Below are 15,495 nucleotides of genomic sequence, written 5' to 3'. Positions count from 1 at the left end.
CCCTTAAGGTAGCAGGATCTTTTTATTTGGTCGTCCACTACTTAGACTAATAGTTTGTTTACCATACAAACATATTAATATGACTACATAAGGCTTAAAATAAGCTAGCTAAATTAACATATTAAATAAGAGAAATAAATAACAAAACCATACCTGGCTCTCACACACTTCAATTTTATCTAGCTGAGATATAGTAACTGATATAGCTGCAGAGACATCTCTGTCACCCTCACTCATTAGCAGACTTCCAACTACTGTTTCAAGTTCCTGGAATCGGATGAAAAACACAATTATTAAGGTCTGTGGAAATTAAGTTATCTGTGTAATAATTTCAATAAAGAGCTGCTGTGACTAATCGGACACATTACTATATGTACTATTCTAAATTATCTCAATTCTAATAAGGATGGCACAATATATATGTTCTTAATTAGGAGGTAAAAACTAGAGCAAGGCCAAGTTAAAGGAGCTGAACAGACATGGTAAAAATCAAAGGTTACAGAATAAGAGCAAACGCCAATAAATGAAGTACCCTGTAGGCAACAATTGCTTACGAGAGAACAATTTAACCAGAAGATTTTTACTTTCCTAATAAGGTACAGGTTAGCAAAAATTACACTTGGGTGGACTAAGAAATTAGTTTACATCTATAAAATAAAATATCTGTTTCAAAACATTGCAAAAAAAAATACTTTCTGTTAACAGAAAACTATATGTATTACAGTTGAGAAATTCAGAATGATACCAACCTGAAGTCTTGTCTTATCATCAGGTAAGGAAAGTGTAGCTTTCATTTGTGGCAACATGGTGACCAACTTTAAACGAATGTTTGGAACTCGATCACCTGTGAATATTAGAAGATTTGTATTACAAAGAAAGCTGTTGATTTTTCTTTAACGTTTATAATAAATTTAACTTTACAAATAAATCATTAGTCACCATACAGAGCTTCCCTTCAAGGTTAGAATATGTCTTATTTGCTGATGGATGAACTACATATTTTTATAAACAGACCCTCCGTAGAGAGGACACTTTTCTTGATACAGCACTGTAGTATTTTTCTACACAGTAAAATGGCAGTATTACTTACCATGCAAGGATAACAGGGGTCTATAGAAATAAGTCTTAAAGAAGGACTTTGAAAACATTTCAAGCACCATAGTAGCTATATTCAGGAACAGCATACGTTTATGGCAGCTAGTCCCTTCACAGAACTCTGAAATCAAGACAAAAATATTAATACTATTGCTAAATCTAACTTTCCACAGCCATCATAACATGACTTTAGTTTCAAGTGTAGCTTTATGAACATCTGAAACTCAAAAGTAGTTATAATGGCTATAGCCTTGAGGGAGATCATTAAAATGTAAATTTTCATAAGACTGAGTAAAAGGACAGTACATATACAGTACCTTTAACTGCACATGAGATAGAAAATAAATCTGCACAACACATGTATGTTTCAAAACAATAAAGATTCTCAATTGAGTTTTGTTGTAAACATACTTTTCGTTGCTCATACAGTTATATGACAAAAGGTTTCAAAGGTTCTCACCAGATACAATAGTGTTACTAATATGGTCTCGTTGTTCTTGAGTACTCATATGACGGAGATATACTAGTAAAGTTCTTGCTGCAGCCAGTCTGCATGGTATTGGTCGCTAGGGAGAGAAAGAAAAAAAATTTGCATCAAGATAAACCCAGTGTCAAACTATCTATTGAAGGAATTTATTACAGTTTATACTTAAGGTGTCCAAACTACTCTCCACTTTAAAACAGCAACACTTACAGCAGTTTGCATTCTCACGAACATGAGAGGGACAAGCTGGGTAAAAATGAGGTCAGCAGGTAGACAAGGGGCCAAGGCAGCTGCTTGAGTTAGTGCCTCAGCGTGAACTCGCCATACACTCGTTATGCTGACAGTCTCCTCACCCTGTTTGATTGCTCCGACCAACTCCACTAAGTCCTCTCTCTAATAGAGGAGGAAAAGTAACATTTCAGTGATCTCAAAATGAACTATGTAATAATTTACTACACAGCATGATACAAAAATATACAATACTAATGTAAATATATACTGTACTGACAAAAATCAATACAGTACTGTACTTTGCAAACATACACAATACTCTTTGTAATTCTAAACATGATCTGGATTACGAATGATACAGAGTTCTTGTGGTCTACAACTGTTCCATTTTTTTGTAAACTAAATATCTGAGTTCTTACTGAAGTTTGTGGAGTTACTGCATTATGTCTGTGCATTGTAGTAATGATATGTGGCAAGTTAGGCATCAGTGCAGACAATATGTCCAAGTTTTCTGATCGCAGAAGCTGCAGTAACCCTTCTTTCAACATGCCAACTTCTCCTCCAACCAAAATACACAACTGAAAAAATAAAAACAGATGGTGTACCAGTAGCTTGCAAACTTTGTCACTCAAATTATGTGGAAGAAAAAGCAATTTGTGACATGGATAAAATATAAAAATCATCACTTAAATTCTATAAAATACAACTAAACAAAAATTACCAACCTGGTGGAACGCAGCAGCGACAGTTGTCCTCACTTGCTGACTTGGGTCATTGATGAGGGATGAAACTGTTGTATGCAAACTTGATCGGTAGTTGGTGGATCCTCCAGCAAACGCTACCATGCAGGGTAGATTATAAGCACACTGCTGCCTACATTCTGCTTCATACTCACCACTTCGCACCTCAGCAACTAAGTCCGGCATCTGGGAAAAGGCGTGGGAGGGGATGAGATATTACTTTTAGGTGCTATGCAACTTTACCTCAATTTTTTTTTTTATTTCTCAACTCCTATTCATGTCATTTTCATGTGTATTTAAACAACAGTTAAACTCAGATAAGATTACTTCAGAGAAAGCAATAGAAAATGCCGACGAACATTTTGTTTTTTTATTATCAAATTACTTTCAAACCTTTTCCTTCAAACAATAAACAAGTTATTGTTCACATGAATTGAAACAAAGTGCCTTAAGTAACAAGTATACAGTATATGAATGATTCATCCACACAATTTATTTTACAAAAGTTTTCAGAATCCGTCAAGACCTTCCAGATTCAAACAGTCAGATTTATGAAAAACTAATCATACTGACAGTGAAGTAAATAAATTTGCATATGTACAGCATTCATATGGAGGTCTTGTCTAAAGTTGTAACTTATGGGGCACTGAAAAGCTTTACCTACTGAAGCTTTCATATTAAATTCTACTTAATTACGAAGGTACAGTACAGTATACTTCTGTAATCTCCTTCCAGTACCCTGGAAATTGCTGATCATGCTTTGAACTTTTCCAAGATAAGAAAGGTTTTAATGAAGGTGATACAGTAACTCCATGCGCTCATGGACTAAGTTTAGCCCGATTAACTATGTAAGATAAGTTTAAAGAAAACGAGAACTTGCGCCCATAACTTACAGGAAGCTCGGTCTTTTTAGAGTCAGGTAACCCGAGCTTTGCTAAAGTGCAGTAGAAATTCAAGAACCACGTCTTCTGTTCCTCGTTGAGTTCATCTGCAAAAATCAGAGATGCTAATGACAACAAACTTAACTCATACATTGCACACTATGAAGGTGAAAGTGTACACTTTAAAAACCTTTGAGTACATAATATCGTGATTAAAAATTGTAAAATGTATAACGAACAGCTTTTATTTCTTCGTTTTAATTCTTCGTTTTAACGTGCTTTTTTTCCCATTTTTATACGGGGTAAGCATGATGCCTTCTTTTGAAGGACTTTGATTTGGCGGTGGGGTAGGCCGTAGCCTCGATCGGCTGCCCTGCCTGACATCACTTAGACCCCGGAACGAACAGCTTTTATTACCAATGGGAAACTCAGGATTATTGTGACGTGACTTAGACTGAGATGTATTCAAACAAAAAAGTAATGATTCAACAAGAAAAAATGAAACTCACCATGAAGCCCATGGCAGATACGACCAAGGAGATGTGCAGCTACGGGCAACGATGCATCTTCCACTCGTAAAGCCCTTTCGCAGACTTTGCGGACAAGAGGAACTAACGTCCCTACTCGGGTTTCTGTGTTCATAAAGTGCAAGTTATGGTTTTGTAAAAAGCTTGAGAATACCGCACAAAATTTTCACCGTGAAGCGATATGTAGCATTGCAGATATCTATATAGAAGGCATTTTAACAGCATTTCAAACTGAAAGACAAAAAAAGTGACCATCAGTGTTCAGCAAAGGACTAGTAAAGCTCGTAGCCCATACATACCATCATCCAAGAGTGGGATCATCAACACAACGGTGTTGATCCCGGCAAGTCTGACGTTGGTCTCCTCGTCGGAGCACAAATCCACAAGCTCGGGGAGTATGTGAGTCTTCGTGGCGTCCAGGCCGAGACCTCGTGCGACAGCAGCGAGCTGACTGCACATGCTGCCACGCACTTCTCCACACACATCTTGACAGAGGCTTTGCACTACTCCTACAACTTCAGTTTTCAGTCTGTAAAGTTTAGAACTAATGATTAAAGTAGCCCTAACTTTATTGATAATTGATTACCACTGTAGGCCTATTTATTTCTGTTAATTAATCTACTCTCAACAAATTGAATGCTGCAGGAATATTCAATATTTCAATATTAATACAATATTAATAAATGTACAACTCTTGGAGAAGACATATTATTATTTAAATAAAAACTCAAATGAACTATCATTACAAAAACAGTAAAATATTGTAAAAATCAGCATTGAAACTGTATTCAATGAAACTTATATTACAGCTAAACATACAGTAACTGTAATTTCACACAAAAGACAACAGCAAGAGCAAATATGTCTGGGTAACACGAAAAGAAAGTTTCAAACTTACAAAAATGGCTCAAATTTAGTCGCAATTTTGCCGATGAGCTTGCAAGCTGCGAGGCGAGCAGACACCTGCTGTGACTGACCTTTGCTTACGGCTAAACTAAGAATCTGGGAAGGAGGAAAACATGATTATATCATAATATATAATATATAAAATACAAATATATAAAGATCCATCTATACCAGAGTTTTTCGACATATTTTTGTCCTATATTCGAAAAATCTGTCAAGAGGCTTATGGACATGACATGAGAATATGTCTTCATTTCACATAATGACGTTCGAGAAAAGTTAATACTATAATATTACATTTCATAATAATGAACAAAAAAAAATAACGGAAGTACCTCGTCTTTGATGACTTCCTTGGGCAGCAAATCTATTACATCCAACAAGGTCTCGAGCCATGCGTTGGCTACCACTGCAAAGAGAGCGTCATTAGCCTCAATAGAGGTAACTTATCGATTGATTGCATTTTTTTGTATAACACACAGGTAAGTAAAGACATAACCTAAAACGTGATAAAAAAAAATTATGCGGTTTATTATCATAGGCCTATACTTTACCTGGATCCTTGCTGTCGATGGACGTCAGGATAGACTTGAGGAAGGTGTGCGTGAAATTGGTGTGGGGCACCAGCTCCCCCTGCAGGAGGGTGAGGGCCTCCTGGGGGGCGCTGTGAGGCGAAGGGGACGAAGCATCTTGCACCGGGGCATCCACTCCTGCCTCGCCCTCCACACTCGATATACCGCTGTTGTTGCTGCCACCGCTGCCGCCGCCGCCACTCCCACCGCTCGTCAGGAGGGACAGGCCGCTCTGCACCCTGCAAAAGTAGGCAGTGATTAAACAGCGAGCCACAACCTTAATCTCTCAATCTCTCTCTCTCTCTTTCTCTCTCATTAGGCCGAACGAGATTCGGCTGGTAAATATAATGCTATTTATACCCGCCAGCGGTTACCTTCCAGAGGTCTAGTGAGGAAATTCATTTTATAAAAAGTTCTCTCTCTCTCTCTCTCGTCATATACATTAGGCCGAACGGAGTCAGCTGATTAATATAATGTTATGCCTCCGAGCGGTTAGGCTACCTATCCGAGCTCTGGTGAGGAACTTAAAAAAGCTCTCTCTCTCTCTCTCTCTCTCTCTCTTCTCTTTCTCTCTTCTCTCTCTCTCTCTCTCGTCATAAGCATTAGGTCGAACGGGAGTCAGCTAATTAATATAATGTTATATCCCCGAGCGGTTACTTTCCCAAGCTCTAATGAGGAAATTCATCTTATAAAAAAAAAGTTTCATAAACACTCATATTTGGACCAAGCGGTCTCGTATATTTTCCCTTTTACATCGGGATTTTCGGTATCCCGTGAATCAGGGGCCATAGTATATTTTATTCAGCTATTCTAAAACTTCGAGAGAGAGAGAGAGAGAGAGAGAGAGAGAGAGAGAGAGAGAGAGAGAGAGAGAGAGAGAGAGAGAGTACAATGAAAAAAATTAATCATATTTCTGTCACCCTCTTCAAATGTACAGCATAAATCTCTGCCACAGAGCGTAATCTCATTTCCCTTCAGGTTTAAAGGTGACCATGTGCCACGCTTCACATCAACGTAAACAGCACAAACACACGGAAAAAACAAATGCCACTGTGTGTGTGTGTGACAGGCATTCCTGACTATTATTCATTCACATTTTGAATTTGTTTCATGGAGTAAATTATGTTCCAAAAACTACGTAATCAACCACCATGGATTTATGTTGATGTAGTACCGTTTACAGAAACTAGGCCTAAGGTTCAACATATCACAACTGCGCCACAAAGCATTCATTTTAGGATAGAAGGCTTCATTTGAAAGACTTCAGGTTAGAATATACACGATTTACTACAGCAAATAAAGTGTTAACCTTATAGTAAAGTCACAGGTGTATATAAAATAAAATAAAACACATCCAACACCACGGTGTGGAATTCTTAATTAGACCAAGTGTCCAATGAGTTGCCTTATCGCACAGGTGACGGGGCCGAGAGTGTTAAACAGGTGTTCAAGGGAAACTCGCACCTTTCCAAACGTGTCGTTCCATCTGTGTGACATCGATTCCCTGTCCCGAGTCACATTTCATTTCTGTTTGTTATGAATTTTGTATCCGGTTCATGCGGGACATTTTCATTCAGGGATCGATGTGTGGCTTTGATCTTACACCCCGACAAAGTTTGTGTAACCCGTTTCATTAAAAGCCCATTGCGCCTCTTCTGACCTACCCTAGCCGTGTATCATGCCCTTGGCAGTTAGTCAACTGTAGTGAGGCCCAGTGAGGGTACAGGTGGGCAAATGGGATTAGCAACCGCATTCGAAAGGTAATTCTGAGGATCAGGAGTGGTTGCACCTTCTGGAGTCATACCACACGTCGCCCCCCCCCCCTACGGAAAAACAGCGTACAAGTACAGACAAACAAACGAAACAAACGAAATTAACGAGGACACTAACAAACACCTATGGCAAGACCCAGATCCACGAAGGGCAGGGGAAGATGATAAGAGAGCTCCAGCAACAAGCGACAATGTGAGCAAGAAAGGAGATCGAGAGGGAAAAGAGAGATGGCGGGCGGGTGGGTGGAGGGTGAGAATTCTGGTCGTGGGAGGGAAGAGAAAGAGAGAGAGAGAGAGGGGGGGAGGGGAGTAGGAGGGGAGAGGAGGATCCTGGATGATCGACTGAATAAGAGGCTCTCTCTCTCTCTCTCTCTCTCTCTCTCTCGACGGAAGAGTTGCCAAAGGGTACAATAATTTCGAATTCTTTCCACAAAATCCGCTGTGCAGGCTGTTTTCCAAAGAGCTTCGAGGGCCGATGTGTACACAGCTCAGGCGGGAAATGTCACAAGTGACCTGCCAGCACTGCTGACGGGGAACGAGTTGACCAATCACGCTCAAAACAGACGACACTCTCCAGCAAGTAAGAGAGAGAGAGAGAGAGAGAGAGAGAGAGAGAGAGAGAGAGAGAGAGAGAGAGAGAGAGAGAGAGAGAGAGAATATATATAAAGGTATTCTGTCATCAGATCAAACAGATTTTGCATAAGATCATGTAAGACAGATGTACAACAATTTCGACCGGATTTTACATTCCGATCTCCTCCATGTTTCCAGAGAATTTGGACCATGATAACACCTGGAGGTAACTGATCGCATGAGCCGTAGGGTCACGTCCTCAGGTGTTAGGTTTAGGATCAACCTCTGGGCAGGCAGGCAGGCAGCAGTAGCAACGAAGAGAGAGAGAGAGAGAGAGAGAGAGAGAGAGAGAGAGAGAGAGAGAGATTTCTCTCAAGTACTGCAACTGGAAGAATGGGACGCGAAAGAAATGATTAAACATCGTACCTGTCAGCTAAAATTATCTTCTATTATACTGGTATCTCCCTCTCTGTGCGTACGTGCGCGCGCAAGTTTCCGTATGTCATTCGATCCCTGTCTCGCCTTCATCAATTTCGCTTTAACCCCTTTCTCCGTTACTCCTTTCCCTTTGCAGCTACACACGCTTCTTACGTCGTCAAATTTTACCTGGGACACGCACGCATTTACGAAAGCACGTCGCGAGCACGCCGGCGACATTATGGCTGCCTGCTTGCTTTTGCCATTGCTCAGTACGTAAACAGGTCCTTGTGGTGGGCTCAATACCGTGCTAACCTGAGAGAGAGAGAGAGAGAGAGAGAGAGAGAGAGAGAGAGAGAGAGAGAGAGAGAGAGAGTGCTCCAAAGGCACGCCTTAGGCCAAGGTCTCGTGCTGGCATAAGCCGGTTTAATCTAAACCAACCGACCAACCATCGTGTTTTTATGGAATTGAACTTATTTAAGTCGTGAGCCTAGTCCACGTCAGTTTTGAGAGAGAGAGAGAGAGAGAGAGAGAGAGAGAGAGAGAGAGAGAGAGAGAGAGAGAGAGAGAGTTGAGGTTAGACCAAAAAAATAAGGCCAAAGAGAAAGAGAATAACGCCCCCTTTGTTTACGTCAAGTTCCATTTTCCCTCTCTTATCTGCTTCTGCTTCTTCTTCTTCTTCAAACAACTACTATTCCTCAACCTGTACCGTCTCTAGTCTTATCTCTCGAGCACTTGGAGGGTGACTGATTGGCTCTATATTAATTCTGGCATCAAAATAGAAAAGGTCATTCGTGCTGCCAAATGAATGAGTAAGTTTCCTCAGAGGAATACGGAAAAACTAATGCACAACTGACATTAGAGTAGTAAGGAAACCAGCCTGACAAGAATAATCATAACAATAATTAAGATTTAAATTATCATATCAATGTGAAATGAAGACTAAAACCAATGTGTATTGTTGTGAACATATATTAAACTCTTTTGTAAACAGCAGCTATGGCAAGTCACTTGACAGCAGTGCGCCTTATAAGTAGGTCTAAGCTATATAAGTGACCACCATTCCTCTTAAGCACAAAGCACTTATTCATTTTAACGTTACTGCATCTTCGTCTTCATACCTGCCCAGAGAGAGAGAGAGAGAGAGAGAGAGAGAGAGAGAGAGAGAGAGAGAGAGAGAGAGAGCATAAACCTCCAGTACTTCTATCGTCACTCAACTTCGGCCGTAAAATCGGTCTGATAAAACTCGCCGTGGTTAAGACGTGACCAGCAGTCCACACTTCCGTTCTATAGAGCGCGCAAGCGCGCCCTAGTAACCACGACCAGTGGCATGAAGTTAAAGCTCTCCCTTGACACATTCAGTAATCTCCGATTCTCTTTCAATAAATTCCTGCGTCACGGATAACTGCTTTTGCGTAATATCGGCCATTAAACTGGGTCTCGTCCGGACTTCAAAGTCAACGATTAATTAATAATTATGATACGTCCATTTCCTTTAACAGATAATTCTGCCCGGGTGTTGCTCCCATTGCAGCGATTATTGCAAAATAGTCAAATAATTGCAAATAATCTATGCTATTCGTTTGTGTTTGTAAGTGAAAGTAATTCGTATGTATTGGTGTAATGTCACTGACATCTGACGGCATTAGCGAAGTCGTAACTGTGAGGTTGAAGGGTTTTATGTATAAAAATAAAATATACAGTTTAAAAAAGACGCCATATTGGTGAGATTGCCTCACTCGTGATTTGCAGAGTAAGATTTCTTCACTCTCTCTCCCAAAGCACACACACACACACACACACACACACACACACACACACACACAACACAAGTATGTGCACTCGCCCGTCTAATCGCATGTTTGATTACCGGATGCACATTATGTGCACAAACACAGAGCTATACTCCGCTATGTCAGAGCGCATGATAAGTATCAAAATGTACGCAGCAATAAACCACATTTCTCTTCCCTTTTTTTTTAAGAAATCGTCGGAAGAAACGGTCCTCGTGAGAAAAGAAGACGAAGACATTTAATAGACAAGACTCTTATGGGAAAGGAGCCAACATTATCACGAACAGTATGTTGTGGAATTACTTAACTTGAGACAGTCTTAATGCTTACGGATATTGCGAGTGTGTTCGCGCATGCGTACAAGTACCAATGCGGAAAACAAAGATGTTATTCTCAAGTTTCTCTACGTTGCACTGATTGGTTTATTTAACTTCAACTGGCGTTGCACCAACAAAGGTCACTGACGCAGTATCAAGCTTTGTATTCTGATCTGCTAAGGCAGTCAGCCGTTCATGTGAAATCTAATAGAGAGAGAGAGAGAGAGAGAGAGAGAGAGAGAGAGAGAGAGAGAGAGAGAGAGAGAGAGAGAGAGAGATCAGATAGGGGCATCAGTTTGTGAGTCTTGTTGTTTGAGAGGAAGACATACCATCGAACAAAAGGTAGGCAGCTCTAGGGTCACACCGGGGTACAGACATACCCGCAGGTTGTCCTTGTTCCTAAGGCGTGCGCATCTCTGTCTCTAAAGGAGAGATCTCTCACCCCGAAGGAGAAACACCCTCCGGGCAATAAAAGTAGAGCTTCCGAGCATTGTCTCACGAGTGAAAATGAAATACTTTTTCCAACTGAAAGCCCAACAGCTGTCCAACTTTCATGATGACTTTCCCGGACTTAAAAACGAGCGTTTCAAATATTCAGTAACATCCGGAAAAGGAAGGTTTGGGTGGGGGGGAGGGCGAGCTTTTCCTAACCGGATATTGACCCGACTACCGGATATCAACCTCTTGTTTACTTGAAGTATTCGGAATAGGCAGAAGTAAAACGGAACTGGTTTGGTTGACGTAATAATTGACGTCACGTCACGGCGATTGTCAATATTAGTTATCGGCTTTTGGTAGTCAGTTTTATGGATTCAGATAACTAGGCCTATGTTTACGGAACTTGGTCGGATTTCGTGTTTGGTGACGTCATGGCAAAGCACTTGTCGATATTAGGTAGTAAGTTACATGTATGCAGACATTTAAGTTTATGTTATGGGAACTGGTCGGTTTCCGTGTTCGGTGACGTCACGGCAAAGCGGCTGTCAATATTACTGCTCAGCTTTTGGTAGTTACGTGCATTCAGATATTTAGGCCTACGTTAATAGAACTTTGAATGTGTTTGTGTTTGGTGACGTCACAACAAAGCGGTTGTTAATATCACTGTTCGGCTTCTGGTAGTCAATTGTATGCCTTCAGAAATTTAGACCTACGTTAATGGAATTTGGTAGGCTTTCGTGTTCGGTGACGTCACAGCAAAGCAACAGTCAATATTACTGCTTGGCTTCTGGCAGTTAGTTGCGTGCCTTCAGACATTTAAGCCTATAGATAACGGAACTTGGCCGGTTTTCGTGTTCGGTGACGTCACGGCACAGCGGCGGTCGAATTACTTCTCGGCATATGGTAGTCTGCTATAAGCATTCAGATAGCTAGGCCCATGCTAGGCTTACTTTCTTATCTTCTCTAATCTAAACATAGTACACCGACCTTCAACTATATTTAGCAGACTGAAACATTCATTGAGTAACGGACATGAAAGCACGGCTCAGCATGAATAACTGAATAACTGAATAGCTAACTGCATTTCATTAACACGACATCCACGTGTCATGGCTGATCTGATTACGCCAACGGTGCTGGAATTTGGCTGAACTAGGCTTTCAAGATAAAACCCAAGTTTAATAAATAAAGTGAGAAAAAAATAGTTATATACGAGCGTGGCAATGACACTGAGAGCGTGGAGGCGCATAAATAATTGAAAAAATTCATGTGTAACAGGGACAACCGTTGTCCTTTCTATGCAGGGGTAAAGGTGATGGATGAAAACAGCTCGGCACCACACCAAGGGGAACAGAAGTTTGCCCACTACACCCGGGGGTACAGGTGGTTCAGAAATGCATATCAATGACGGGGGAATGAATTAAGGGAATATCAATTTGATTTTTGGGGGAAATGTTAATGATATGATTACGTGATGTATTACGGCAGTAACACATACATACATATATACATACATCGACCCACGTACATTCAGAATTTTTACAAGGGCATACACACGCATGTATACTTTGTATGAATATATATGTGTGTATATATATATATATATATATATATATATATATATATATATATATATATATTGACTACCTGGTCCAGTTTAGCTGAAATTGCTCAATAACGCAAGAACGTCTCTCTCATGGTATCACATAATTTGCCCAAAGACGCTGAGGTAACCAAACCGCACGTTCGGGAATGATTAATGGCAGGAGAGAGAGAGAGAGAGAGAGAGAGAGAGAGAGAGAGAGAGAGAGAGAGAGAGAGAGAGAGAGAGAGAGATAGGAATCTATTTAGAGTTGCATTAGTCTTATGATTTCCTTTTTTGGTGTCCAGACTCGTTCGCCATTGATTACAGAGCTTGCTGATCCGGCTCTGTGATTTTCGTTCGTTAAGACTGGCTGCAGCGAGAGTTAAACCGTCTGCATGCTAAATTATCTTATTTCCTTGACCAAGAACTATGATCATTAGTTTGATTAACAACAATGAGTATCACGGAACGTAATCCAGATAACACCAATCGGGATTGGCCTAGTTTCGTTCAGTCACCAAACAAGTTAGGCCTAGTTTTACTAAAACACCAGACAAGTTAGGCCTAGTTTCTTTAAAACACCAAATAAGATAGCTAAAAACACCAGGCAAGATAGGCCTAGTTTCTTTAAAACATCAAACAAGATAGGTCTACTTTTGCTACACCACCAGCCAAGATAGGCCGAGCTTCTTTAAAACACCAGACAAAATAGGCCTAGCTTCTTTAAAACACCAGCCAAGATAGGCCTAGCTTCTTTAAGACACCAGACAAGATAGGCCTAACATCTTTAAAACACCAGACAAGATAGGCCTAACATCTTTAAAACAACAGACAAGATAGGCCTAGCATCTTTAAAACACCAGCCGAGATACGCCTAGCATCTTTAAAACACCAAACAATATAGGCCTAGCATCTTTAAAACAACAACCAAGATAGGCCTAGCATCTTTAAAACACCAGCCGAGATGGGCCAAGTTTCGCTGAAACATGCAAATCTACGTCCTACACACCATTACGAGAAGGCCACGCCATTCAAGAACAGGACACACTGTGACCTTCACCTACATTTATTTTCGTAGTAGCTCACCATCAACCTAGGTCAAGTTCGAAAGGTTATCAAACCACGCGTAGGACAAGCGGATGACCTGGGACGACCTGGGATGACCTCAGATTTGCAAATTGCTTCGGAGAAAGTCTAACCACCCACCTCGTCCTCAACCCCTCGCTAGGCCTATCCTTCCAATGGCTTTTTCCTCTCTCTCTCTCTCTCTCTCTCTCTCTCTCTCGACCGAATTACGTCAAAGAAGAAGGTCCGTGTCACGAGGTCACACGCGGTCAAAAGTCAGAGGTCGACGAGTCGAAGCTGCATCTTTAAAATGCGGAGGCAATGAAGAACACGGGATAAGCTGTAAGGTCGAAGGGGGATGCTGGAGAGCTGGGGAGAGGGGGGGGGGGAGAGGGAGAGGGAGGGAGGAGGGAGGGGTAATCTTTAAAGACCGCTGAAGGTCAGACCCTCTCTCCATCTAAATGACAGGTCAAAGGTCAACTTTAGGTCAGAAGCCACCCTGGGTGGGTTCTAACCTTGACAGAGAAACTGCAGCATTAGCCATCCAAAAAGTTCAAAGGATGTACCTGTCCATTCGAGAAGGTGAGAAAAAGTACTTATCTCTCTCTCTCTCTCTCTCTCTCTCTCTCTCTCTCTGTGTGTGTGTGTGTGTGTGTGTGTGTGTGTGTGGGAGCTATTTGCATAGAGGTTCAATATCACTGGAGATGTAGATCAGTTCCCTTCTAATTAGGAGAGAGAGAGAGAGAGAGAGAGAGAGAGAGAGAGAGAGAGAGAGAGAGAGAGAGAGAGAGAGAGAGAGAGAGAGAGAGAGAGAGAGAGTTTTGATTACACAAGTACAAAATCCACATTAACTGAGGAAACGCTATACTGACGATTTTGATGATAATGATATGTATAATGATGATGGTGATGACATTATTATTATTATTATTATTATTAGATTTTAAGCCTCAAAGATGCACGTGGGTGTGCTGTATGATATATATATATATATATATATATATATATATATATATATATATATATATATATATATATATATATATATATATATATATATATATATATATATATATATATATATATATATATATATCCAAAGCATATTATAATGTACTTGATATTTTCATTTAGTAAGACCTCACCACTGACAATTTTAGTAGTTCATCAAACTTTCTTTGACGAAAATGACCCTGAATAAATAAATAAATAAATAAATAAAACTACCTTTACTAAAAAAAAGTACTAGATAACAAAACAACTGAGAGAGAGAGAGAGAGAGAGAGAGAGAGAGAGAGAGAGAGAGAGAGAGAGAGAGAGAGAGAGAGAGAGATAAATGGGTCCCCTGTTCTGCTTCCAGAAGCCTTTTTAACCTCATTGATGAGAGGTTGCCCAACGCATCCATTCAACCGCAACTGCCCCAGAGTCATCCGCGTCATTACTTCATCCGCGTTGCTCAATCATCCGCTTTTTGCTTCCTGTTGCTGGTTCTTGGCTCCCGGTAACCATGTCTTGGCTCCCGGTAACCATGTTTTGGCTCCCAGTAACCATGTTTTGGCTCCCTAAGTTAAGTATACCTTAGTTTTACCAGACCACTGAGCTGATTAACAGCTCTCCTAGGGCTGATAGTCATGTTTTGACTACGGGTAACCATGTTTTGGCTCCCTGTAACCATACTTTGGCCCGGTAACCATGTTTTGCTACGGGTAACCATGTTTTGGTTCCCGGTAACCATATTCTGGCTCCCAGTAACCATGTTTTGGCTCCCGGTAGTCATGTTTTGCTACGGGTAACCATGTTTTGGTTCCCGGTAACCATATTCTGGCTTCCGGTAACCATGCTTTGGCTCCTGGTAACCATGTTTTGGCTCCCGGTAACCATGCTTTGGCTCCCGGTAACCATGCTTTGGCTCCCGGTAACCATGCTTTGGCTCCCGGTAGTCATGTTTTGGCTCCAGATAACCATGTTTCGGCTCCCGGTAACCATTTTTGGCTCCGGGTAACATTGTTTTGGTTCCCGGTAACCATGTTTTGGTTCCCGGTAACCATGTTTTGGTCCCCGGCAACCATGTTTTGATTCCCAGTAACCATCTTTTGGCT

At 40.9% G+C, this 15,495-nt stretch overlaps 1 protein-coding gene across 1 annotated transcript in view; it reads right to left on the bottom strand.

Annotated features, from left to right (window-relative positions):
- LOC136842874 (serine-rich adhesin for platelets-like) overlaps positions 1-15,495 on the bottom strand; it is a 118,303-nt gene that overhangs the window by 17,237 nt on the left and 85,571 nt on the right. Inside the window, exons 3-15 of the mRNA XM_067110766.1 lie at positions 5,419-5,675; positions 5,200-5,273; positions 4,857-4,960; positions 4,258-4,487; positions 3,941-4,063; positions 3,444-3,538; positions 2,536-2,736; positions 2,230-2,388; positions 1,790-1,972; positions 1,556-1,661; positions 1,091-1,216; positions 750-844; positions 154-267 (exon numbers count right to left, since the gene is read on the bottom strand). Coding sequence (XP_066966867.1) covers positions 154-267; positions 750-844; positions 1,091-1,216; positions 1,556-1,661; positions 1,790-1,972; positions 2,230-2,388; positions 2,536-2,736; positions 3,444-3,538; positions 3,941-4,063; positions 4,258-4,487; positions 4,857-4,960; positions 5,200-5,273; positions 5,419-5,675 — 1,867 coding nt within the window. The remainder of the gene's footprint in view (positions 1-153; positions 268-749; positions 845-1,090; positions 1,217-1,555; positions 1,662-1,789; positions 1,973-2,229; positions 2,389-2,535; positions 2,737-3,443; positions 3,539-3,940; positions 4,064-4,257; positions 4,488-4,856; positions 4,961-5,199; positions 5,274-5,418; positions 5,676-15,495) is intronic.

Source organism: Macrobrachium rosenbergii, chromosome 10 (assembly GCF_040412425.1).
Source record: "Macrobrachium rosenbergii isolate ZJJX-2024 chromosome 10, ASM4041242v1, whole genome shotgun sequence".
NCBI lineage: Eukaryota > Metazoa > Arthropoda > Malacostraca > Decapoda > Palaemonidae > Macrobrachium > Macrobrachium rosenbergii.
This window is presented reverse-complemented; position numbering and strand designations above follow the sequence as displayed.